At 37.0% G+C, this 26648-nt stretch overlaps 2 protein-coding genes across 2 annotated transcripts in view; one reads left to right on the top strand and one right to left on the bottom strand.

The window, feature by feature from the left end:
* The window catches only part of LOC125801268 (zinc finger protein 239-like), a 305512-nt gene that overhangs the window by 112808 nt on the left and 166056 nt on the right, over positions 1-26648 (top strand). The gene's annotated exons all lie outside the window — the stretch shown is intronic.
* The window catches only part of LOC125801112 (NACHT, LRR and PYD domains-containing protein 14-like), a 28898-nt gene continuing 5660 nt past the window's right edge, over positions 3411-26648 (bottom strand). The window contains exons 6-9 of the mRNA XM_049477181.1: positions 26022-26195; positions 18656-18829; positions 16843-16889; positions 3411-4209 (exon numbers count right to left, since the gene is read on the bottom strand). Coding sequence (XP_049333138.1) covers positions 3644-4209; positions 16843-16889; positions 18656-18829; positions 26022-26195 — 961 coding nt within the window. The 3' untranslated portion in view covers positions 3411-3643. The remainder of the gene's footprint in view (positions 4210-16842; positions 16890-18655; positions 18830-26021; positions 26196-26648) is intronic.

Here is a 26648-nt window from a genome sequence, read left to right as displayed (position 1 = left end):
TAAATAATTGTACTGAATATTTTAAATACAGGATCTTTACTTCTTAGAGGACATGTAATGTGTGTAACGTGTGTGTATGTGTGTATATATATTATATATATTTATATATATATTTTTTATATACACTCTTAATGCCCTTAAGAGTAGTGGAAAAAAATGGTTTCCTTCACCTGATGGTGTACAGCTTATTTTTTTTTAAGGAGACATTAAAATTATAATTGTTCCAGGTTTCTACAATAAATAGTTAATTGAACAAAAAACCTTTGTTGTAATTTCTTTAAGGGTCAGTTTAATAATATATGTAACAAACTGTGATACCGTGATAACCGTGATACCGCGGTATTTTCTGAGACTGTTATCATACCGTGAAAATCTCATACCGTTGCAACCCTAGTCTCAACATATCAACCTCTATTAAGGGTGTTGCACTGTCAGATCACTACTGTGTCTTCTTTGAAATGTGGACTTCAATACACAGTGAGGCCAGACAGATTAGGTACAAGTAAAGGCAGATAAATGACATGACAGCTGAACCTTTTGTGAGCAAAGTGTGCTCTGCACCATGCAAACCATCAGACTCTGTAGATACTCTGCTGGATAGTTTTAACTCAAAAACTGCTAGAGTTTTAGATGAGATTGCACCAGTTAGAGTTAAAACCATGCCATGCAAGCAGAAAGCACCATGGAGAAATGATGCTGCAGTTCAGCTCCAAAAGAGAGAATGCAGAAAGGCTGAGCGCAGATGGCGTAAAACCAAGCTTCACATTCACAAAGAAAATTTGAAAGATAGATTGCGTGATTACAATAAAATAATAGATAAACCTACTTCTCCAGCATTATTAACAATAATATTAACAATAGCAAAGTTCTTTTCACTGTGGTTGACAGACTAACTAACTCACCTACATACATGACCCCTGAGCTAGTTTCAACTGAGAGATGTAATGAGTTTGCTAAATTTTTTAATACTAAAATCCACAATATCAGAGAAGCCATCAGTACAACTCTATCCACCAACGAGCCCATGTGCTCTCCAAAACCATGCAAAAGCATCATAGTCAACATGTGCCAGTTTAGCACTATTAATGAAGAAGTTTTAACTGATACAGTGAGTCACCTCAAATCATCCACCTGCAGTCTTGATACATTACCAACCAAGTTCTTCAAATTGTAAATACCTCACTCATGTCAGGTGTTTTCCCAAATGCATTAAAAACAGCCGTTGTGAAGCCTCTCTTAAAAAAGAAAAATTTAGATACAAACTTATTGAACAATTACAGACCAATCTCTAATCTACCATTCATTGAATAATTGAAAAAATTGTCTTCAAGGAAGTTATGCACTTCCAATTTCAGTCAGGTTTCCAGCCCAATCATAGTACTGAGACTGCGCTTATTAAGGTTATCAATGACATTCGCTTAAACACAGACTCAGGAAAAATATCTATTCTACTACTGCTTGATCTCAGTGCTGCTTTTGACATCATTGACCACAACATTCTCATAGATAGACTTGAGAACCGGGTTGGAATTTCTGGAACTGTCCTAAAATGGTTCAGTTCATACCTTCAAGGAAGGAAATACTTTGTGGAAATGGAAAATAATGTTTCTGAGACTGTGCCAGTGACCTGTGGTGTACCCCAGGGTTCAATTATTGGGCCACTCTTATTTAATTTATATATGATTCCTCTGGGGGAAATCATGCGTGACTATGGGATATCTTACCACAGCTATGCAGATGACACTCAGATCTACATGGCCCTCTGCCCAAACAACTATGGTCCCATTGACTCACTGTGTAAATGCCTTGAGCAGATAAATAAATGGATGGGACAGAACTTTCTGCAATTAAATAAAGATAAAACAGAGATTATTTTATTTGGGAATAGTAATGAGAGGAACAGACTAGCTGCCTATCTGGATTCAAAAAGCCTGAAATCTAAAGAACTAGTGCGTAATCTTGGTGTACAAATGGACTCTGATCTCACTTTTAACAGTCATGTCAAAGCAGTCACCAAATCAGCATTTTATCACCTCAAGAACATCAATAAGATCAGAGATTTTCTGTCTAAATCAGACCTGGAGAAACTCATCCACGCCTTTATTTCTAGTAGGATTGATTACTGTAATGGACTCCTAACTGGACTCCCAAAAAAGACCATCAAACAGCTTCAGCTGATTCAGAATTCAGCAGCCAGAGTTTTGACTAGAAGTAAAAGAAGGGAGCACATCACCCCCATCCTTAAATCCCTGCACTGGATACCAGTATGTTACAGAATAGACTTTAAGGTACTGTTACTGGTCTATAAATGTGTTAATGGTGCAGGACCAGCATATTTATCTGATGTGCTCCAGCAGTATGAGCCGAGCAGAACTCTCAGATCATCAGGAACTGCTCAGTTAGAGCCGCCTAAAGTAAAAACTAAACACGTAGAGGCAGCGTTTAGCTACTACGCTGCTCTTAAATGGAACCAGTTAACAGAGAGCATTAGAAGAGCTCCAACACTAAACATGTTTAAATCCAGACTGAAAACCTACATGTTTGATCAGGCTTTCAGCTCAGCTTAAAACACTGCAGCTCCACACACTTTTATTCTGTAACGGCACTTTTATATTATGTTTTATTCATGCTTTATTCTTATTAATTCCTTGTTGTTCTTTTACATGTTTTTAATTTAATTCTCTTTGTTTTAATCATGTTTTAATCAATCATGCTTTATTCTTATTTTAGTTTTTATTTCCATTTTTACTGTTAATCTTTTACATGTTTTTTTATTTATTTATTTGATTTCTCTGTGTATTTTCTAATTTGTAAAGCACTTTGAATGACCGTTGTGTATGAAAGGTGCTATATAAATAAACTTGCCTTGCCTTGCCTTGCCTAAATATACGGCCAAAGTTCGCTGGCTGGTCCCCTGCCGATCTCTGCAGCTGTGCTGTAGCATTAGCTTAAAGCTAACTTCATTAATTTTTAGAGAAAAAAATTAAAGCTAATTTTTCTCATTACAACTCTTTAACAATCTCGTAATTCAGAGGATCCAGTGATGTTTAGGAGGTAAATGTACACAGAATAAAACGTAAAGGGGTCTGAACATATTTATTAACTACAGAATGTGACAGAGGGCAGTTTTTAAAAAGCTCATTCATTTTCCTCATAGAGGAAAAATGCTTAGACATGGAAGCCGTACGAGGACTACAGAATGACGCAGGACTTCAGTAGACTGTACTGCAGCTTTGTTGAGGGACAGATGGTGTCATGGACAAGACAAAACAAGATGAGACAAGACAAGAAACTACAACAAGCAAAAGAACAAAAAACAGAAATGTTAATTACACCACCAAACTCGACTCCAACTTCCACCATAATATGACCACACAAACCAAACACACAAAAAAATCATCAGACTCCTCTTCACCTTTCTTCATTTATTTAGCTTTATTAATATGAACCTATTTCACAATAAAATAAAACAATCATTAACAATAATAACAGTAGTGAATAAAGATAACAGTAATTAAAATAAAGGTTCTGGAAAAAAATACAAAATCATCTATATAATATATTTACATACTTATATTTATACACACATTCTCCCTCCTACACACACACACACACACACATCAAATCTCTGTTACACACAGGGTTATTCTATCTTACACAGACGCACTGAGGAGCCAGAAACAACCCAAAACCCTGCATAGAGGGGCTGAGTGAAGGTGGTGTAGAATGTGTGTAAGTGTGTGAGAGTGTGTGAGGGTGTGTGTGTATCAGAGGAGACTCTGTAGAAGGACAGAGTGCCGGAGGGACGGTCCACATACACTCCTACTCTCCTACAGCCGGAGGGAGGAGTGGAGAGATCAGTGCTGTTATTATTGTGATGAACAGAGTAACTGTTATCAGAGTAGCTCAGACTCCAGGAGTTTATATTCCCTCCAAACCAACAGTCTGATCCTGATCCTTTCCTGCTGATGGTTTTATAACTCAGAGCTACAGCAGCTACTCCTCCTCCGCTCCACTCAGCCTCCCAGTAACAGCGTCCAGTAACACCAGTAACTCTCTCTCTACTCAGAACCTGCGGCCACACATCAAATCTCTCTGGATGATCAGGATACGACTGCAGCTCCTCTCTAAACTCCACCCTCCTGTTCTCCTCACTCAGAGAGAGACGATGCTGCGCTGTGTTCAGATCCAGAGTGAAATCACAGCCGTCTGAACACAAGAACACACACAGAGTGTATTTAGTGTGTGATATATTTAGTGTGTGTGTGTGCAGTGTTATATTCAGTGTGTGTGTAGTGTTATATTTAGTGTGTGTAGTGATATATTTAGTGTGTGTGTTGTTATATTTAGTGTTATATTTAGTGTGTAGTGTTGTTATATTTAGTGTTATATTTAGTGTGTAGTGTTATATTTAGTGTGTGTGTGTAGTGATATATTTAGTGTGTAGTGTTATATTTAGTGTTACATTTAGTGTTATATTTAGTGTGTGTAGTGTTATATTTAGTGTGTGTGTAGTGTTATATTTAGTGTGTGTGTGGTGTTATATTCAGTATGTGTGTAGTGTTATATTTAGTGTTATATTTAGTGTTGTATTTAGTGTGTGTAGTGTTATATTTAGTGTGTGTAGTGTTATATTTAGTGTTATATTTAGTGTTATATTTACTGTGTGTAGTGATATATTTAGTGTTATATTTAGTGTGTAGTGTTATATTTAGTGATATATTTAGTGATATATTTAGTGTTATATTTAGTGATATATTTAGTGTGTGTAGTGTTATATATAGTGATATATTTAGTGTAGTGTTGTTATATTTAGTGATATATTTAGTGTGTGTGTAGTGTTATATTTAGTGATATATTTAGTGTGTGTAGTGTCATATTTAGTGATATATTTAGTGTGTAGTGTTGTTATATTTAGTGATATATTTAGTGTTATATTTAGTGATATATTTAGTGTGTAGTGTTATATTTAGTGATATATTTAGTGTGTAGTGTTATATTTAGTGTTATATTTAGTGTTATATTTAGTGATATACACTGCTCAAAAAAATAAAGGGAACACTCAAATAACACATCCTAGATCTGAATGAATGAAATATTCTCATTGAATACTTTGTTCTGTACAAAGTTGAATGTGCTGACAACAAAATCACACAAAAATCATCATCAATGGAAATCAAATTTATTAACCAATGGAGGCCTGGATTTGGAGCCACACACAAAATTAAAGTGAAAAAACACACTACAGGCTGATCCAACTTTAATGTAATGTCCTTAAAACAAGTCAAAATGAGGCTCAGTATTGTGTGTGGCCTACACGTGCCTATATGACCTCCCTACAACGCCTGGGCATGCTCCTGATGAGGTGGCGGATGGTCTCCTGAGGGATCTCCTCCCAGACCTGGACTAAAGCATCCGCCAACTCCTGGACAGTCTGTGGTGCAACGTGACGTTGGTGGATGGAGCGAGACATGATGTCCCAGATGTGCTCAATCGGATTCAGGTCTGGGGAACGGGCGGGCCAGTCCATAGCTTCAATGCCTTCATCTTGCAGGAACTGCTGACACACTCCAGCCACATGAGGTCTAGCATTGTCCTGCATTAGGAGGAACCCAGGGCCAACCGCACCAGCATATGGTCTCACAAGGGGTCTGAGGATCTCATCTCGGTACCTAATGGCAGTCAGGCTACCTCTGGTGAGCACATGGAGGGCTGTGCGGCCCTCCAAAGAAATGCCACCCCACACCATTACTGACCCACTGCCAAACCGGTCATGCTGAAGGATGTTGCAGGCAGCAGACCACTCTCCACGGCGTCTCCAGACTCTGTCACGTCTGTCATGTGCTCAGTGTTAACCTGCTTTCATCTGTGAAGAGCACAAGGCGCCAGTGGCGAATTTGCCAATCCTGGTGTTCTCTGGCAAATGCCAAGCATCCTGCACGGTGTTGGGCTGTGAGCACAACCCCCATCTGTGGACGTCGGGCCCTCATACCATCCTCATGGAGTCGGTTTCTAACCGTTTGTGCAGACACATGCACATTTGTGGCCTGCTGGAGGTAATTTTGCAGGGCTCTGGCAGTGCTCCTCCTGTTCCTTCTTGCACAAAGGCGGAGGTAGCGGTCCTGCTGCTGGGTTGTTGCCCTCCTACGGCCTCCTCCACGTCTCCTGGTGTACTGGCCTGTCTCCTGGTAGCGCCTCCAGCCTCTGGACACTACGCTGACAGACACAGCAAACCTTCTTGTCACAGCTCGCATTGATGTGCCATCCTGGATGAGCTGCACTACCTGAGCCACTTGTGTGGGTTGTAGAGTCCGTCTCATGCTACCACGAGTGTGAAAGCACCACCAACATTCAAAACTGACCAAAACATCAGCCAGACAGCATAGGTTCTGAGAAGTGGTCTGTGGTCCCCACCTGCAGAACCACTCCTTTATTGAGTGTGTCTTGCTAATTGCCAATAATTTCCACCTGTTTTCTATTCCACTTGCACAACAGCAGGTGAAATTGATTGTCAATCAGTGTTGCTTCCTAAGTGGACAGTTTAATTTCACAGAAGTTTGATTTACTTGGAGTTATATTGTGTTATTTGAGTGTTCCCTTTATTTTTTTGAGCAGTGTATTTAGTGTGTATTAGGGATGCGACGGTTCTCTGTATTTTATTGGTCTGTTTGGTTTGGTCTGTTTGGTTTGATACACCCGGATGGACGGTGGTATTTGGGTGCGCACTAACAGAGTGAACAAACGCTCTCCCGCTGTACATGCCCCGCCCATGGCCAGGGGGAGGGGCTGCTGAGTGCGTGCTGGGGGACTGCGCCGTCACACTGTGAAGATTCACCAGCAGCTCATATAAGAGAAGAGTAATGTTATTTTATTCTCTATTCTCTTTATTGTTTATGTAAAAACTGGGTTTGCAACACTGAATATTAATCAAGCAATCAACCATTATTTACACTGGAGGGGGATCCTCATTTACAATGCCGCTGAGCATTTACAGTTTAAAACAGATAAAATATATATTTAAAAAAATAGAAATAAAAACTGACATTTACTCTAGACGAATAAAATATATACGTAAAAAAGGAAAAATAGGACATTTTAAAAAGATCATAAAAAAGACACATAAAAAGTAAAGAATTTATCTTATGAATAAAGTAATAGTAATAGTAGTAGTGAAAAAAAATAAAATGATAAAAATAATAAGATATTATAAAATTAATATTAATAAACTAAGAACATGGGAATCATGGGAGAAAAAAATATATATATATATATGATATAGTTATTTATATAAACTATTTTGATAAATAAAATAATACAAATAAATAAAATAAATAAGTAATATAAAATATAAACTCATAAAAAACAACCACAGGCTTTCTGAATAAAAAGCCTGATAGTAATAAAAGTTTCAGTTTCAAAACATGGAAATAGCTCACCAAAACCTCAAGCTATTATTTATATTTGACAATATTTAATTTACTTTTCCGCACTCATCTTATTTTAGTTAACTGAACTGAGTTTTATATTATTTGTAGCGTCGCTCTGAATTCAGCTTCGAAAGAGAGAGAAAGAAAGAGAGAGAGAGAGTCAGAGAGACAGAGAGAGAGAGAAAGAGAGAGAGAAAGAGAGAGAGAGAGAGAGAGAGAGAGAGAGGGGAGAAGTGCATTTTGCCTGATGTCTCTCTTGGTTATATGACAGTGGTGTTTTTATATTGAGTTTTATATCATGGTTTTGCAGTTTAAACTACACTTGATCTGTGGTTATTTATTAAAACAATTTTTCTTTAAGAAAACAGAGGTAATCCCACGCCGTGTGCGCTGCCAAACTTCGCTACGTGTGCCTGCAGCTTTTTAGAGCGCCGGACGAGATTTTAGTTAATGAATTAATATATTTTATATTTTAATAAATTTGCCCTGGTGATAAGAAACGAACACTAACGTATAGCTTTATATTTCTGTGTATTTCAAATGTTTGTGAAATAAAATAAATTCCTGTTCAGTCAAAGTGCTTTCCTCTTTTAATTTTTTGTTTCTAAAACTCCAGCATTTGAGTGAGAATAAGCATCTGTTAAAATTCTCAAACAGCAGAATGCCTATAACCATTGGCGTAGGAACCGGGGGGGATGGGTGGGACATGTCCCACCCAATATTAGAAACAGGTGGATTTGTCCCCCCAAAAATGATATTGTTTCGCTCAGCTCAGCTGTGCTATTAATGAGGAGACAGACTGGACCAATCACGGAGCCGGTTCAGGAATTAAGTTCCGCCTCTCAGGAGAAACAGCCAATCAGCTTGCTGTTTTTGCGGCGCGCGGAGGCGTCAGTATGTTGGTGGGGGGAAGCCCCTCCCTCGCTGTGAGATTTAGCAGCGGGATCGGCTGCAGCTGATTTTAAGATATGGATATATGGTGATTTTTTTTCTAAAAGAAAGGTAATGGTATCTAATCATGTAAACTGTGATGATATGTTTCTGATAGCTGGTTAAAAATACACGTCTCTGAATCAGCACACAGTTTAAACCCACTGTGATTAATAAACCGCAGCTGTGTTAGTGAGTTAACTTAACTTTGGAATTACCTAGATTGGGGGTCAAGGTTAAAGAAAAAAAAACTATATACGTAATGTTCAACTTGCCCTGTACCTGATCAGCTAATCACTGTTTCATTTTCAAACTGTTTATTAATTTAGGATTGCAGTTTGCTAGAAGCTGGATGTAGAGGATAGACAGCATTTAGTACAACACTGGGTAATGTTGTTAGTTTAAAGCAGTTTCTTAACCCTGATCATCACTGCCCTAAAACTGTGTTTTCCATCAGATCCAACTGATCAGCTAATAAACAATCATTTATTGAGTTTACCTGTTAAAATCTCTTAGCCCCCTATGGATCCTAAATTAATCATTATGTATATCCAGCAGTTTATTAGACACATCATACCACCACTTACTTTATTAAAGTGCCTTTAAACAGAGGAAGCTGTAGAATATGCAGAACAGTGTTAATATACAGTAGAATATGTAAGAACAGGGTTAAGAAACACTGATCTAACCTGACTTCTGTTCATATGTAGTTCACAGTAAGACCACATGTCCTGACGTTTATATTAACTTCTGCCAAAAATCTCTAGGAAACGTAGTTACATTCTCTCAGTAGAAAGAAGTGTTCTCAGTAAAAACAAATTAAAAGCGCAGGAACCAAAGAAAATGTAAATATACAACAGAATTGACATACAATACATAATAATAATAACCAATACTGTTATATTATTTTAAATATTAGGTGATAGCTGATCAGTTTTTGTACTATGTATATAATTCAGACATTGCATGCATAATTTTTTTCTAACAACAGTAACTGTAATGTGGAGTAACATGTTTAGGCTGTAAAATCACCTTTTATTTTGGATGTAACTAATTATAAACAAATTACAGAAAAAAATGATTATTTGTGATAAAAAATAATTCCATAAATGTTGTTCTAGGAAACTTTAATGTGGGCTTTGGTTCATATTCGCAAATGTGTCGCCCCCCCAATATCAAGCCCGCTCCTACGCCCTTGCCTATAACTGCTATATTAAGCTACAGTTATTAAGTCTGTGTACTGAACAGAAATTTAAATCCTTATAAATGTCAGATATAAATATAACTAATAATAACTTATAGTTACTGTGCAGATTTTATATTATATTTTATAGTTGATAGTCTTTTTATATATTACTTCTATCGGCGTGTTTCTCCACAACCATGCAAAAACCAATCAGACTGTTTTCTGAATTTTCCAGGAGCAAATCAGCTCTGAAGGCAAACGCTGAAGATTTGAGGACTAATTAAACAAAACTTTCTCAGCTGCGTGATCAGGGCCAGTGAACGCTAAACGGAGAAAAGGATATTTGAAGAGGCGCCGTCATCTTATAAATCCGCTGTTCGGGACCATTTTGGCACAGTGTGATTCAGTTACCTGTTTTTGACTAATGGTAAGAATAAGTGCTCCTTTTTTATAATAGATATTGTGATTTGAATTAATCTGTGACTTTATTAATTGGCTCTGAAAGTGTGAGTAGGAGCACCTTGTTGATTTGAAATAGAAAGGGCTAAAAACGTACTGCATGTTGGAGCTAGATAATATCGATATATATCCAAACTGAACCGATACAGTGGCCCAAGAACCGCGATACGAACCGAACCGTGGCCACACTGTACCGTTGCATCCCTAGTGTGTAGTGTTATATTTAGTGTGTGTGTGTGTAGTGTTATATTTAGTGTGTGCAGTGTTATATTTAGTGTGTGTGTAGTGTTATATTTAGTGTGTGTGTGTAGTGTTATATTTAGTGTGTGTAGTGTTATATTTAGAGTGTGTAGAGTTATATTTAGTGTGTGTGTAGTGTTATATTTAGAGTGTGTAGAGTTAAATTTAGTGTGTGTGTAGTGTTATATTTAGAGTGTGTGTAGTGTTATATTTTTATGCGTGTGTAGTGTTATATTTAGAGTGTGTAGAGTTATATTTAGTGTGTGTGTAGTGTTATATTTAGAGTGTGTAGAGTTAAATTTAGTGTGTGTGTAGTGTTATATTTAGAGTGTGTGTAGTGTTATATTTTTTATGCGTGTGTAGTGTTATAATTAACGTGTATGTAGTGAATGTGTGTGTATGTAGTGTGTATGTGTGTGCTTGTATTGTGTGTATTTGGGTGTACAATGTGTGTATGTAGTGTGTATTGTGTGTAGTGTATCTGTAGTGGTATGTTTAGTGTGTGTGTAGTGTTTGTGTGTATTGTGTTGAGAGATTCTGTCAACAACAAATTGTACAGCTGGAGATGATAGGTGTGGATGCTATGTTAGTCACATGGATTTACAGCTATCTCACAGAGCGTCCGCAGTATGTCAGTTTGGGTGGTTGCAGGTCTGAGACGGTGGTAACCAACATTGGGGCTCCTCAGGGTACAGTATTGTCACCATTTCTCTTCACTCTTTACACTGCTGATTTTAAACATATGTCTGAACTTTGCCACATTCAGAAATATTCAGACGACACAGCTGTGGTGGCATGTATAAGAGGTGGGGATGAAAGAGAGTACAGAGATCTTGTTGCTGCCTTTACAGCCTGGAGTAGAAGAAAAGGTCTTCTCCTCAATGCACTGAAGACCAAGGAGATGATCGTGGATTTCCGGAGACTGAAACATTCCCATCAGCCTGTTATCATCGATGGACAGATCATTGAGAATGTTCAGTCATATAAGTATCTCGGAGTCCACCTGGACAACAAACTGGACTGGTCAGTGCAGACGAGTGCAGCATATAAAAAAGGACAGAGCAGGCTTTACTTCCTCAGGAAGCTTAAATCATTTGATGTGTGTAAAGAGTTTCTGCACACATTCTATCATTCGGTTGTGTCGAGTGCTGTCTTCTTTGGTGTTGCCTGCTGGGGAAGCAGCATTACTGTTAGGGACAGGAACAGACTGGATAAGCTTGTAAGGAAGTGTGTGTCAGTTATGGGCGGGAAAGTGGACTCTGTGGGTCAGTTAGTGGAGAAGAGGATGAGGTGTTTAATGGAGGGTATCCTCAGTAATAGCAGTCACCCTCTGCATGGGATCCTGGCAGCTCAGAGGAGCAGGCGCAGTGATAGACTCCTCTCTCTCTGCTGTAGGACTGAGAGGTTCCGCAGGTCATTTGTTCCTGCTGGAATTAGACTACTTAACACCTGATGTGTGTACTTAATAAGCACCATTTAGCACTTTTTTTTGTACCTGGGTGTGGACTCTGTCGTGTATGTTTTTTGTGTGTTTTTGTTTGTTTTTTTTGTTGTTGTTATTTGTGTGCTGTTGGACAAATGAATTTCCCCATTGGGGATTAATAAAGTATCTATCTATCTATCTATCTATCTATCTATCTACTTTTATTAAGTTTTCTTAGGTTCTAAACTGTCTCACTCCTTAACCCCCCTTTTTCCCTATACACTCCTAACCTTTTGCCCCTCACCCTTATCTCTCACATCTCTCCTTTGTTTAACATAAGTTGATAGAGACACCCCCAATGATGACACCCCCCACATACTCCTCCATAAACCCTTACCCTTTCTCCCCCTGCTGTGTTCAAAGCAGTTTCTCCTGTATGTAAAGTCCTGCTAAAATGTCTTAGTAGCTCAGTCTAGCTGAGTCTCGTTCAGAGAGTCTCACACAGACAGTAACAGACAGACAAGTCACATGGACTAGTCAGGCGGACACAGAGGGAGCAACGACCAACTAAGCTGTGCCCGTGTAGATTTTCTGTCTGCACGAGAATAAACTCAAGTCATCTCTCAAGCTGTCTCCTGATTCCTGATTCTGACTCCTGATTCCTGAAAGCCGAATTTCTAACAACTTGGTGCCGTGACCCGGATGGCCTACTGAAACCTACTTGGTGAGTAAACGCCATTTCGAACTGAAGAGAAATTATGGCTGGATAAAATAGGAGTCAGTAAATGTTATCCTCTCTGAACTGAGAGATGCTTGTTTGTTACTGCTAGAAGATCAGAATTAGTAACTGTTATCCTCTCTGAACTGAGAGATGCTTGTTTGTTACTGCTAGAAGATCAGAATTAGTAACTGTTATCCTCTCTGAACTGAGAGATGCTTGTTTGTTACTGCTAGAAGATCAGAATTAGTAACTGTTATCCTCTCGGAACTGAGAGATGTTTTGTTTTGTTACAACTGTAAACTGTGATTTGTAACTGGGATCCTCTCTAACAAAGAGAAACGTTTTACTTAGTGTTGAAACTTACTGCTGTAGTCCTCTGTGAAGTACAGTTTGTTGGTATCTGCTGGTAGTGTCTTTGTTTTGCTATTGTTTCAGAAAGCTTGGTTTTGTTCTCTTGTTTTCTCACCATGTCTGCTAAAGGCCAAAACATTCTGAATCTTGCTAAACCTCTTAACTATAAAAGCAGCACTTTAGTTAAGGGAGGGACTGAAATGCCACAGTGGTCTGATTCTGATTTTGAAAGGGTAATCAGTGACATTGGGAAGAAACATATTTGTGAGCAAAAGATAACTCAGTACTTTTCATCCAAAGGTTTCTCTGCTGATAGAGAATGGACTCTTGCTGAGTGTAAAACAGCTTTAGGTTACAGCCTCAAGCACAACTCAGTTAAGGAATGTCTTTTTGTTATTAAGCATTACTGGGAATGCAAGTTGAAATATATGGATGAAAAGTTAAAAGAAGCAGAAGGAAAGGTCTTAGAGCTAACTAGCGAGTGCAGAAGGCATAAAACTGCTACCAAACATGCCCAGAGCACATGCAAGCAACTGCAGCAAACATTGACAGAAGTTGAACAGCAACATGCCAAACTTAAGTCAAAGTCAGGGCCTCAGTGTTCTCTGACTGTTGCCCCTACTCCAGGTCAGCCGTGTTACAAAGAGGATGGAAATCCTCCAGTAACAGTCAGGCTGTTTCCTGAATTGTCTGAGAGTGACCTCTCTGATGGGTCAGAATCTGTGTCATCAGATAAAGATTCTGACCATGCTACTGGTAAAACACACTTTCCAATCTGTGTTAAAATGAGACCTGTAACTGTTGTATCCTCTGAGGTACTTAATAGGAGAAATGCAGGTGGTGAAACCAGACTAGAAATTGGGCACATTCCTTTAGATGCAGCAACTTTGGACACAATATCCAAAGAGTTTAAACCTCCAAGGGAAATGGGGCTTGACTTCATTGATCTTATGCATAAGAAAAGGAATTTGTACTCACTACATGCAAATGACGCCGTAGCCATTGCTAGCCAAGTTCTTAACATCACAGATGGTAGAGAACTTGCTAAAAAGGTGTCAAATGCTTTGGGTGGCAAAGGCCAGAACCTTGCCAAAGGGTGGGAAGCTTTTGATGACTGGATTAAATGCAAATGCCGTAAAACCACTGATTGGGGGAAGATTACCAACTGCAGACATAGAAAGGGAGAGTCTGCCGCAGACTTCTGTGAGAGGTTTGAAAAAGTTTTTCTGCGTCATTCAGGTATCAGCCATTACAATGCTGATAACATCAACAATACAACTGATGGTCCCCATTTTAGACAGCTGGTTGAGTCACTACAAACAGATCTTAGACAAGCTCTGGTGACTGCTGTTCCAAACTGGAGGAATACTAAGTGGGTTGATCTTAAGAATGAACTGGACCGTTTGGATGTGGATCTTGAACCAAACCATGTTCCTGCATCCATACACATCCTCACAAAGAATGGATCAAACTTGGGTCCAACTCAAACCTTCACTAATCAGAAAAAAGAGTGCAACTACTGCCATAGAATTGGTCACTTTTCTCGGGTTTGCCGTAAAAAGCAGGCAGATAGATGCAAAATGGGTGCTAGTTCTAGAGACAGCACAGTGGGAAATTCTTTTGGTGGGTTCTCACAGGGAAGCCCGTCTGGGATTTCACAAGAACAGATACCTCTGATAATCAAGACTTTACAGGGTGTCACAGGACAGTTATCTTTGATATTCAGTGCTCTACAGGGAGTCACAGGGATTTCAACAGTTTCTCCTGCTTTGGCTTAAGTTAATTTGTCCTGCTACTTAAACTCATATTTGTGCTTTTTGTTTTTAAGAACTGGATTTTGATGGTTTCAAATCTCAGAGCAGAATCTTAAGATTCTTATGAACATAAGTTGAATTTACCATCCAGGTTGAGCTTACCATAAGCTAAGTAGCATGTTAATAATATATTTAAGTGCACTTTTTAACTATTTTGTTTTGTTTTCTTACTAGCAAGGGACTTGAGACCAGTCCTGATTAAGTTATGTTGTGTTGCACAATTTTAGAGATAATGCACCAAACGAAGTTTTTGCAGACTTTAGGTGATGTAGTTATTGCATTTAGATAAAATGAACCACTATACGATCAATTTAAAATTGTTATACACTGAATAAACCACTATACGATCAATTATACGATTCAAGTTTTATATTCTTTTCAGCTACAACCTGTAGTTTGAGTTCCTGATCTGTGGAACTCTGAGTATGGCTGAATTGATATGTTGAAAGTGATCCAGATGGTTTCTGGATCAAATGGGAAGCTAACACTAGCTTTAAAAGCACAATTTGGTCACAGTAGGGTAAACTTCCGACAACTAACGGGATTAGAGCAAATGTCTTGTTATTTCTGGTCAATGGGTCATGGTGAGGAAACATGAAACAATCTATTTAGATGAGAATGTCTCATTGGGTTTTGTTAGTTTCTGCTTGCTCCCCAAAACTGAGATCTAGGGTCAGTAAGAGAAGAGGTGGGTAATTGTTCAGAGTCCCGAGGAAGAACCATGATTTCTATTTTCATGGGGGTTACCCTTTGGGATGAAGATTTCAACACACTGTACATTATCATAGCAGCCTCTTCTGAGGGACAGACAGTGGGGATAAGCAGATAAACTAAAAAAAAAAAAATACATAATCAACATCAATGAACAATTTACTGCTCAGTGTTTCCTCTGTTACAGATCTGTTGGAGCCAGACAGTGCTCCAGCCAATCCAGCATGGCGAGAACAATTTGTGACGTGTCGGATGCAAGCCTGAACAGTTGAAAAGACAATTGAGGTTCAAAGTGGACTTCCCAGATGGCCTGCCTTTCACTGACATTAAAGCAATCGCCATGGACATCCACACACACACACACACACACACACACACACACACACACACACAATGTGGCTGCTCACAAGCTGAAGTTGTGATGTAAGAAGAGACATCACAACATGGAAGCAAGCCTCTTGGAAAACCATGGACAACTACTGAAACTTTCTTCATTATTCTTCAGGAACATTTTAAGACCAAGTAACAGCCATAAACAGCTCCAATACTTGGTTACATCAACTTTTCTGACATTTATGGTACAATTACAGTTGTATAGTTACAGCTCTTTAATTGTTTATACATATGACAATTTATTGTACATAGTTTTGTGATTCTCCATGTTGGGAGAATCAGAGGGAGCAATGAGAGATTCTGTCAACAACAAATTGTACTTTTATTAAGTTTTCTTAGGTTCTAAACTGTCTCACTCCTTAACCCCCCTTTTTCCCTATACACTCCTAACCTTTTGCCCCTCACCCTTATCTCTCACATCTCTCCTTTGTTTAACATAAGTTGATAGAGACACCCCCAATGATGACACCCCCCACATACTCCTCCATAAACCCTTACCCTTTCTCCCCCTGCTGTGTTCAAAGCAGTTTCTCCTGTATGTAAAGTCCTGCTAAAATGTCTTAGTAGCTCAGTCTAGCTGAGTCTCGTTCAGAGAGTCTCACACAGACAGTAACAGACAGACAAGTCACATGGACTAGTCAGGCGGACACAGAGGGAGCAACGACCAACTAAGCTGTGCCCGTGTAGATTTTCTGTCTGCACGAGAATAAACTCAAGTCATCTCTCAAGCTGTCTCCTGATTCCTGATTCTGACTCCTGATTCCTGAAAGCCGAATTTCTAACAGTGTGTACGTAGTATATGCGTGTGTGGTGTTTGTATATAGTGTATGTGTGTGTATGTAGTGTATGTGTATTTGGGTGTGTATGTAGTGTGTTTGTATTGGGTGTATATAGTGTGTGTGTATTTGGGTGTGTATGTAGTGTGTGTAGTGTTTGTGTGTATTGTTTCTATGTAGTGTTTGTGTGTAGTGTGTTTGTTTGTATGTAGAGTGTATGTGTCTGTATGTGTGAGTGTTCGTGTTTGTACTTTGTGTGTGTGTAGTGTTATATTTAGTGTGTGTAGTGTTTGTATGAAGTGTGTGTGTGTGTAGTGTGTGTGTGTGTGTAGTGTGTGTGTGTGTGTGTGTATTCTTTGTATGTAGTGTATGTGTGTGTAGTGTGTGTATGCGAGTGTGTGTGTAACTTACATTTTTTTAATCCAGGTTTGATTCTGATCTTCCCTCCATGTTCCACTCTAAACACACACACACACAGACACAGATCAGCACAGCGTGCGATTTTTAGAGACTGATTTATAAAGAAATACTTTGTGTGAAAACGAGCGAACATTTGAGAGAGCGGAAATTAGTGACCTCATGTGGTAAAGTACGGAACTGCAATGCACACTGCATAAAATCAGATTAAAAACGGAAGATTAAGGAGGATTAACTCTTACTTCTCTAAATATATTTTTGTCTGCATGTATAAAGTTTTAATACTTGCCGTATCTTATTCTGCTTTATATGCACAATATGTAGTATTATTGTTATTAGAGCTTTTATTCAGAAATGGAGAAAACATGGCACAGTAGTTAAAGTTCCCAGGAGTGACTGAGCTACAGAAATTACTCCAAAAGGGCATGAACAACTCATCCAGGAAGAACCCAGAACAACATTTAAAGAACTGCAGGATCTCACTCGCCTCAGTTAAGATCAGTGTTAATGATTCAATAATAAGAAAGAAACTGGGTGAAAATGGTCTCCTAGATAAGATAAAATGGTTTCTTGTGGCCTTGCAGAAAAGGGTTAAACTTTACTAAAGTATGTTTTTTGCATTCATATTCATACCTGAGTGTACTCCTGTCACAACAACTGTTTTTATTGGACCATACATTTTTCAAGGAATTATTGTGCAAAAATTATTTTATCATGATTTAAAAATAATTTTATGTCACCGGTCATTAGAAAACTTCAAAAATTTAAAATGTAACAAAGGCACCATTTTTAAATAAAGCCAATAAACCAACTTAATCACATTAATGGGATCTCTTTAGAAATTAAGGGCTCTCTTTTAGTGATCTGTAGGTGAGCTGTCAGCCGTGCACCATGCAGCTTGTTTTAGGGTGTGTCACTGTGTCTTTACGATAGGAAAAGTTGCTCCAAAGAGGCTCAAAATGTGCAAAAAGCATGTATCGTAAAATAAACCAATCACCATGTCATTTGCCATTCCCTTTAAGAGCCAGGCGCGGTCTGACTTTGGCGTATTGCTATTTAAATGGCGCAGCTACCTGGAATATATTCAAAATCACCGCTGCTGTTTAAACAAGACAGGTGAAGAGCATGAAAATACACTGTTGGTGGGAGTAAGATAGCAATAAGCATCAAGACAACCTTGCACAGGGTGTAGGTTAGGTCCCTAAGTGTTCAGAAAGGATTCTGGTTTTTCAGTCACTGATTATTTTTACCATAAAGACATGGGCTGGTTGCTGGGGTGCTTGACTCTCAGTGTGTATAAAGTTAGTGGGGATCAGTTTTAATCTTGTAACTTTTCTCCTGACTCGATGCTCAGGGCAGCTCTCCATCACTGGCTCCATGACCAGAACCAGCTTAAACTTTTCCACCTCTTCTGGAGTAAAACCTAAACCTTGGTTCTTTTTACCAACAGAAAGATGAGCCAAAACAGAATTACAGTGAAGTACTTGGCATTCAGTGCAGATAGCTTGGGCATAAACAATTAACAGTGGCTGTGTAAACAAAAATAAGACAGAATGACAGAATGAAGGTTACATGCAGCTCCACCGTGTTTACCTGGTGACTACAACTAGACTTACTACAGGTCCCACAATGCAATGTGTCACAGCATTAACCCCTAACTTTCTCAACACTTTGCTTTCCTGTGAGGCACAGCACATACACAGGAAAGAGCACAACAGGCAATATCGGGAGTGATAAAAATGTACAACATGTACAACAATATTTATCTTACAATAAATTGATAACATAATTATTAGTTCAGACCTACCCGAGTTTCTCCAGTTTGCAGTGTGGATCCTCCAGTCTGGCAGAAAGCAGCTTCACTCCTGACTCTCCTGGGTGGTTGTAGGTCAGATCCAGCTCTTTCAGGTGGGAGGGGTTTGAAATTAGAGCTGAAGCCAGAGAACAACAGCCTTTATCTGTGATCATACAACCAGATAATCTGCAGACAGAGCAAGAGAACGTGTGAGTGAGTGACAGAAAACAAGAAAGAAAGACAACATAGCAGACTGAGGAAGATAATGCACTTTGATATTAGTCTCTTTTTTTACAAAATAACACTACAAAATCTGAAAAAATATCTATAGAAAACTAAAGTTTCTTAACACAGTTGACACAGATTAACATGAAACCCAAACCTCAACAGTAAGCATCTCTGTGAATACGGCATTAGCATTGATGTGGACCAAAGAATTGAGCTCATATTAACTTTTGCTAAAATTGTTTTTGCTCGTGCATCACATTTTGTAATCAATGTGTGATATATCTCAAATGGTCATTCAAGTTGGAGATTCTTAAGATGACTGCAGAAGACTCGTATTTGTTTGATATACTCTGACTTTCGTTAAACACTTTCTTACGTGTGATTTGTTATCCTCAGAGGTGGAAAAAGTACTGAAAAATTGTAATTAAGTTAAAGTACCTTTATGTTGCTAAAATTCTATTCAAGTAAAAGTACCCATCTAAAAATCTACTTGAGTAAAAGTACTCAATTTAAAATGTACATTGAGTAAAAGTTACATAGTTACTTTAAATTGCTTGATGTAAAAAAAAATACAAATCATAAATTAAATAATTATTAAGTGAAATAATTTAGATCTTTCAGTCAGTATTTGTTCAGACCACCCCATAAAACATTTTTAAAAACAAGTGGCATTTTTTCAGTCATATAAGTGACTATAAGACCTGGGAATTAACGACCTGTTCCCCCGTGAAATCCTTGACAGACACAGAAAACCCATGAGGAAAGAACTCATAAAAGAATGGAAAATAGCAGTCGTCTCCGTCGACAAACTTTATGTTGATGGACAGCTATATCGTGACAAAAACATAACTCCCTGGCTGTTCTAAATTTCTTTAACTGTAACTAAATAGCGCTCTCTCTCTCTCCCCCCCCCCCGAGCGCTTTCGTTTGTGCACTCTCTGTCTCTCTCTCATGCGCGTTGCGCTCTCATTGCACAATCTCTAACATATAGGTCAATACTCAAATAACCTCATAAAATTGATCCATAAGGTATATATATATATATATATATATATATATATATATATATATTTCCCTTAAACTTTCCTTTCTCTCTCGTTCTCCCGTTTCTTCCGCTCCCACTTACTCGGGTCATTCTCACAAAATCCTGATTCAGAGGACATCCAGTAGGAACATTTTCAAAATGCATTTAAGATTAAGGTCTGAACTTACTATGAACATTATTTTCAGAACATTTGTTCCATTTTATTGCATATTTTATTAGCATTTTATAGATGAAGTCCACAAAAATGTATCATTACCGCAATGTGACATGAATAATATATGATAAAAATGCACATTTTTCATCAAAGTTAAGCAGTTCAGTTAAGCAAGGGTTTAGGAAGAATTATTAGCTTACACTTACACACAATGCTACATTATGAAAAGAATGTTTATTTTCAAGAACATTTCATATTATTTAAGACAATTTACAATGCAAACATTTGTATATCAAAAGAATCTTTCATGTAGACTACAGCACCTTCATCAATAAAACAGCTCATTTAACTATTGGAAACCATTCAACAAATGTCAAAGAAAGACCTCTCAGAAACTCTGAAATCTTGTCTATCCTTATGCACCATCCAGCATTGTATGCCTACTAAGAAACAACTTTTATTTTTAGTCATTTTATGTAGTTTTTTTGTGTTTTGCCCATATGTCCGGCATATGTCAGTGCTGTAATATCTGGCTGACCTTTTTTCCTCCATTGCTTTTTCTTTTTGTCATGGTACTTTTTGGTCAGATCACGTGTTGTCTTTATTTTCCCACTAGAAATAGCAAATATGAAATTGTGATATCCGTTCCAGTTTTTGTTCAGTTCCTTAGAATGGACTGTACACAAATAATATCATGTGAAAGTAACTCCAACTGGAACAACTGTCTGTGTTGTTGAGTATGTGTGTGTGTTTCTCTAAATGTTGTAATTCTTGCTGTAAATGTTCTCCCTAAACTTTGACAGCCTTGCTTTTGCTGCTGCCTTTCTTTTCTCAATAGCTACCTGCCTGTAAACAAATACACATTGCATATTACAATAAAATATATCAAAGATGGAAAAAAGCTCTCTGGTTATGTGGTCTAACATCTAATTCTGTGTACGGAATTAGATTTAGTTTCAGGCCAGATAAGACGGAACATTAGTGACCTCTACTGGTGGTTTGCAATAGCTAAGTTAGAATGGTCTACTGGAGAAACTGTTCAGGGTAACGCTCAAGTTATGACAATCAGGAAGTAAAAAGGCATCTGTATTGTACTTCCTAATCAAATTCTCATTACCGAAACAGTGCATCTCATGACCGCAACAGGTATTGAAATGTAGTGGTGAGTGAGAATTCGGTTGAAGGGTGAGTGACTTTAAACTTTTATGCTAACTGTAAAGGCACCATGAGGACTGGATAAATTTTCACTTATAGTGTCCATTTAGACCAAATATACTATATTATAATCAAAAATACAGACTGTAACTTTAAACTGTAGGCTCAAAACCTATATCGATATATCGGTAATGACAATGAAAAAGTCGTGCAGACAAGTTGATGAGCAATCTTTTAACTTTTATCCAGAAACATATGAGAAGAACTGCTTACATGGTAGCCATCTTGAGTGTCATGGCCAATGTCTTCCCTAATGTTGAAAATGCCTTGAAAATTTAAGTTCCTTGTGGATTTAAACAATGATTGAAAATTGTTGCAGAGGATGAGAAAATTAGTGTTGGACACATTCCTTTTCTTTATTAATTTTATTGCTTTTACTTTTCAATGTAAAATCTTTTATGTTTATTTACTAAAATGTTGAAAAGTATGAAATGCATTTAAGTTTTTTTAATGTTTAAATATTAAAATTTCCAAACAATGTACTGAAATTCTGATACAGACATGTTGCGGAAATGAGAATTTTACTCTAAAATGTAAACAAATAAAAATTATATTAATAATGTTCATTTTTAAACATGTGCAAGATAGACCAAAGGACGTTGTTTACGATTCTATATTTAATATTTTGTTAATATTTACTTGTTTATTAAAATTCCTCATGCCACCTCATCCATCCATCCATCCATCCATTACGGGCAAATACACACGCAAATATACTAATGCACGCACATTAATCCGTTCACAAAATCCCATAAAAATCACAAGGAACCACTTAGCAATAACTTAATGCATGCAATGTCTCAATGTCATAACATGTATGTCACACCAAATCCAACACTTTTTATCTTATGTTATGTCTCTTCTACTTTGTTTGCATTTAATCACTCCTTTCTGAATCTCTTTGCACCAACCTCTATTTTATTACTACTATATATCCCAGATCCGAAAAATGCATTTTTGTTTTCACTCCATCCCACACACACCAGAAAATATCCTCAAACATCTGCACACTCATATCATATCATTGATAAACATTATTAATCTGTACATCACAACATGTCTGCATGTCATAAACTAGAACATACGTAGTATTGGAACACAGATTAAGCAAGCCAAGGTACTAAACCATCTCACTTTACTAAAGGCAGACATTTGTTTACTACAAGAAACACATCTATCAGAAACAAATCATCATAAGCTCAGATCACCACAATTCACCCATATATTCTCAGCCTACTATAACTCCAAACAAAGAGGAGAATCAATACTAATAAACCAAAAAATCCTCTTCACACATAACACCACTATATCAGACACAGGTAGATACATCATAATTAACATCAACATCAGCAACACACCCTTAACAATAGCATTTTTTTGGCCCCAACATTTATAACCCATCCTTCTTTCATGAGTTTTTCAACCATATAAACAATATATCAGATTCCACAATTATAATTGGAGGAGACTTTAATTCAATCATTGACCCATGTATAGACAGATTAACTATGGCACACAATACACGTTACTGGCATTCAACAGATATCATTAAACAATACATGACAGACTTTGGGCTCAGGGATGGTTGGCGCCTCAAAAACCCAAACACTAAAGAATTTTCTTTCTTTTCTCCAGCCTAACACTCATATTTTCGCATTGACTATTTTTTAACCAGCAATTCTATTATAGCTAATATATCAGAAAAATATAATATAAATATAATATAATATAATATAATATAATATAAAATATCACCCTATAATAATCAGTGACCATGCTCCAGTTTCACTTATATGGAACATAAATCCACTATATAAAACTTTCAGCTGGCGTCTAAATTCCTTGTTACTTACAGACCCAGAATTTGACAGCTACGTCAAAAAAGAGTGGGCATCTTTCCTAGAAATAAATGATTCTCCAGAAACCACACCAACAATACTATGGGAAACTGGGAAAGCAGTGCTAAGAGGCAAAATAATCTCTTACTCTTCCTGTAAGAAGAAGAAAGTTATGGAAAATGAGTCTAATTTACAACATCAGAGAATTGTCAAATGAAATGATAAAAAACCCATCAGATAAAATTAAAAAAGAGTTAAAAGAATGTGAATCACAGTATAATGAACTTATAAAAAAAGAGGACTCAAGTTTTAACACAACGACTAAGATATAAACAATTTAATCACAATTTATTTAAACAACAAATCTGGTAAATTCTTAGCTAACCAAGTAAAACATAACAAAGAACAAAAACAACAATTCCATCAATCAAAGATGAGACCAGACTAATCAGCCAAACATTTGCAAACCAATTAAAGTACATTATTAAATGGATAAAACCAAATCAAACTGATGAAATATGGAGAAAAGTAGAACAAACATCAATTAATGAAATACAAATCTCAGACTTACTATTTATTAGCACAACAATCAATCGCCACCCTTGTTTCAAAAACCCAATTATATCTTCGACTCTGACAGCTTGGTGGAAAATTCATAAGAACACAAACACTAGACTTGCACCCACTAATTGTTCACCCATATGGCACAACCCCGACTTCCCACTACCAAAAAAAACCCCAAAACTACAAAAACGGAAAGAAAAAGATATTACACATTTACACCACGTTCTACACAACAATAACTCGGCTACTTTCTCACATCTAACCTAGAAATATAACTTTGAGAGGAACCAGTTTTTGGAATATCTCCAACTTAGATCTATGTTAAACTCAAAAATCAAAGATTACCCAATACTAGAACTTAGCCCACCAATTTCAGAATTCCTTAATATCTCTTTTTCAGACAAAATTCTATCAAAAATATATAGGCTTTTATTCAAATTAGACCAAACAGTCACTATCCCAATAAAAATGGGAAGAAGATATCTTAATTACCTCCAATGCTGATTTCTAGAGAAACATTATAGAAAACACATTCACCATGACTAACAATACTAATCTCCACCTTATACAATATAGAGTAATTCACAGGGTACACTACACTAAGCAAAAGTTACATAAAATGGTACTAGTAGATTCAGAAATCTGCATACACTGCTCACTAAACACTCCAGACAATTACATACATGCTCTATGGTACTGCCCACCAATCAAACACTTCTGGCAGCTTGTTATAACTCGGCTAACTCCACTATTTTAACAGCCAATCTCTCCATCCCCATCACTCTGCCTGCTTGGTGACACGTGAACCACAAACCTAAACCAGGAGGAAAGCAGAGCACTTTTGGTGGTGCTAACCATCGCCAAAAAAACAATTCTCACAAACTGGAAATCAAGGAAAAAATCACCAGCATTCAATGGGAAAACTCACTCACAGAACACATAGAAATGGAAAAAATATCTGCATCTCTTAAAAAATGTTAGGAATCAAAATCAAAAATTGTATGTTACAAATTCAAAAGAGAAAAAAATATATAGCAAATATATATGTTTAAATCTACTTGGTTACTTTATTATCCTTTGCAGTTATTTGAAAATTATTTCAGTTTGGATTTTGCCAGTCATTGCTTTTATTTTTGTGTTTTTGTGAATTTTCTGTATATTTTTTTGGATTTTTCTGTTAAAGACTTTTGTTTCTGGAATCTCTCCTTTGATTTTGCTTTAGTTTTTTTGCTTCTGAGTTTTGGCACACTTTTCAATCTGATTCCAGATTTTCACACGTCTTTCTTCCTATATTACACAAAGCTAATCTGAAAATGTAGGAATAAACACAAGCACAAATGATTTTACAATGTCTTTAATGTTTAAATAACACATTTTAGTGATTTCCTAAACGTAACATGTATTATGCTGTTACTTTTGTACATGCCACATTTAATATTTTTTCTAGTGGTGTCAATCGTTTAAGAAATATAATCAGATTAATAATGACAACATTTGTGATTAACTGCAATTACATTTGTTCTTCTTAAGACAAGTTTTTATAGTGGATATTTAAATGTAAATAAAAGAATGAATGTAAGAAATGTAAAATGCAATTATTAATGGTGTCATTTAAAATACTATTATATACTTGTATTTTTGAGGGGAGATGAAGCTAACGTGGGGCGCTGGAATAAAGAATGCATGGTGAATAGGATTGGACTCAGGAAGTGTTTGTTATTGCACACATGCTTACAATAGGGAAAAGACCTTATTAAGATTTAAATGGCCTGATGGAAATATGTAACTGCCAGTATTCAGTAATATGTACACTGTCCCTTTAAGAGCTCCTTACAAAAGGTGCACTGCCCTTTTACGTGTATAGCTATGCTGAGAGTGCGGTAAACCTGAGTGTGTGCTGTGCTTTACCACAGAGAATGCTGGACCTAGCTTCTTTCTTTTATTATTTTTTTTCTACAAGTAACAACATATATGTGGTGCTTTTAGCTCATGTATGAACTATGTTGTATGTCTTTTTTGATGCGGACATTTTACATTTCCTATCATACATACACACATACATAAAAGTTAAAAGAAAAAAGGAAATGAGCATGAAAGAGTACAATTACTCTTTGTATTTAGTCTGTAGATGCAGTATCATGACAAATTAAAGGGCATGGAAAAGTCTGAGCAGGGAGAATTGTTTAGGGCTCCTCTCCTTTGCCAACCTGGAAAGAATAGCCTGTTCAGACTAACCTTGCACATCCTTCTGTGTAATTTAGTTTCTTTAATTAACTACGGTTTTATTTGTTGTCTTGTTTGTTATTTTGCTCTGTGATAACCTGAAACACTGACCTGAGAATCTGCAGTTTACAGTGTGAACTCTTCAGTCCAGCAGAGAGCAGCTCCACTCCTGAATCCTGCAGGTCGTTGTTACTGAGGTCCAGCTCTTTAAGGGTGGAGTTTTCCAGGTTTAAAACTGATTCCAGATTTCCACACGTCTTTACTCCAAGGTTACATGAAGCTAGTCTAAAAATCAAGAATAAACTAATGATTTTACAATAAACCAAAGAAGAATACTTGAATGGATTGACAAAGAACAGAAAATAGAATTAAACTGTGAAATGTATTGTCTGTCTAAAGAGCTGGTGATCAGCATGGGCATACAGTTCACCAGGGACAGATTATAATGAGTTAAAATAGAAAAGAAAACGTTTATCAAAACAGAGAACGAGCAAGGCTTTTTGGAGTATGTGAATTTATTCTATTTTCCAAGTTGAACTCAACTTGCACATTACACCTTCTCGCACATATATGTATATATATTAGAAATAAATAAAGACACTTAAAATATATGTTCTATATGAAATTGTTATGTTGTATTGCTAATCATCATTTCTCCAAAGCATATTGAGATATGATTTTTTAGTCAAATCACCCAGTGCTACTTTAGAGTGGATCTGCAAGAGATGTGCATTTATT

The sequence above is a fragment of the Astyanax mexicanus genome, chromosome 4 (assembly GCF_023375975.1).
Source record: "Astyanax mexicanus isolate ESR-SI-001 chromosome 4, AstMex3_surface, whole genome shotgun sequence".
NCBI lineage: Eukaryota > Metazoa > Chordata > Actinopteri > Characiformes > Acestrorhamphidae > Astyanax > Astyanax mexicanus.
This window is presented reverse-complemented; position numbering and strand designations above follow the sequence as displayed.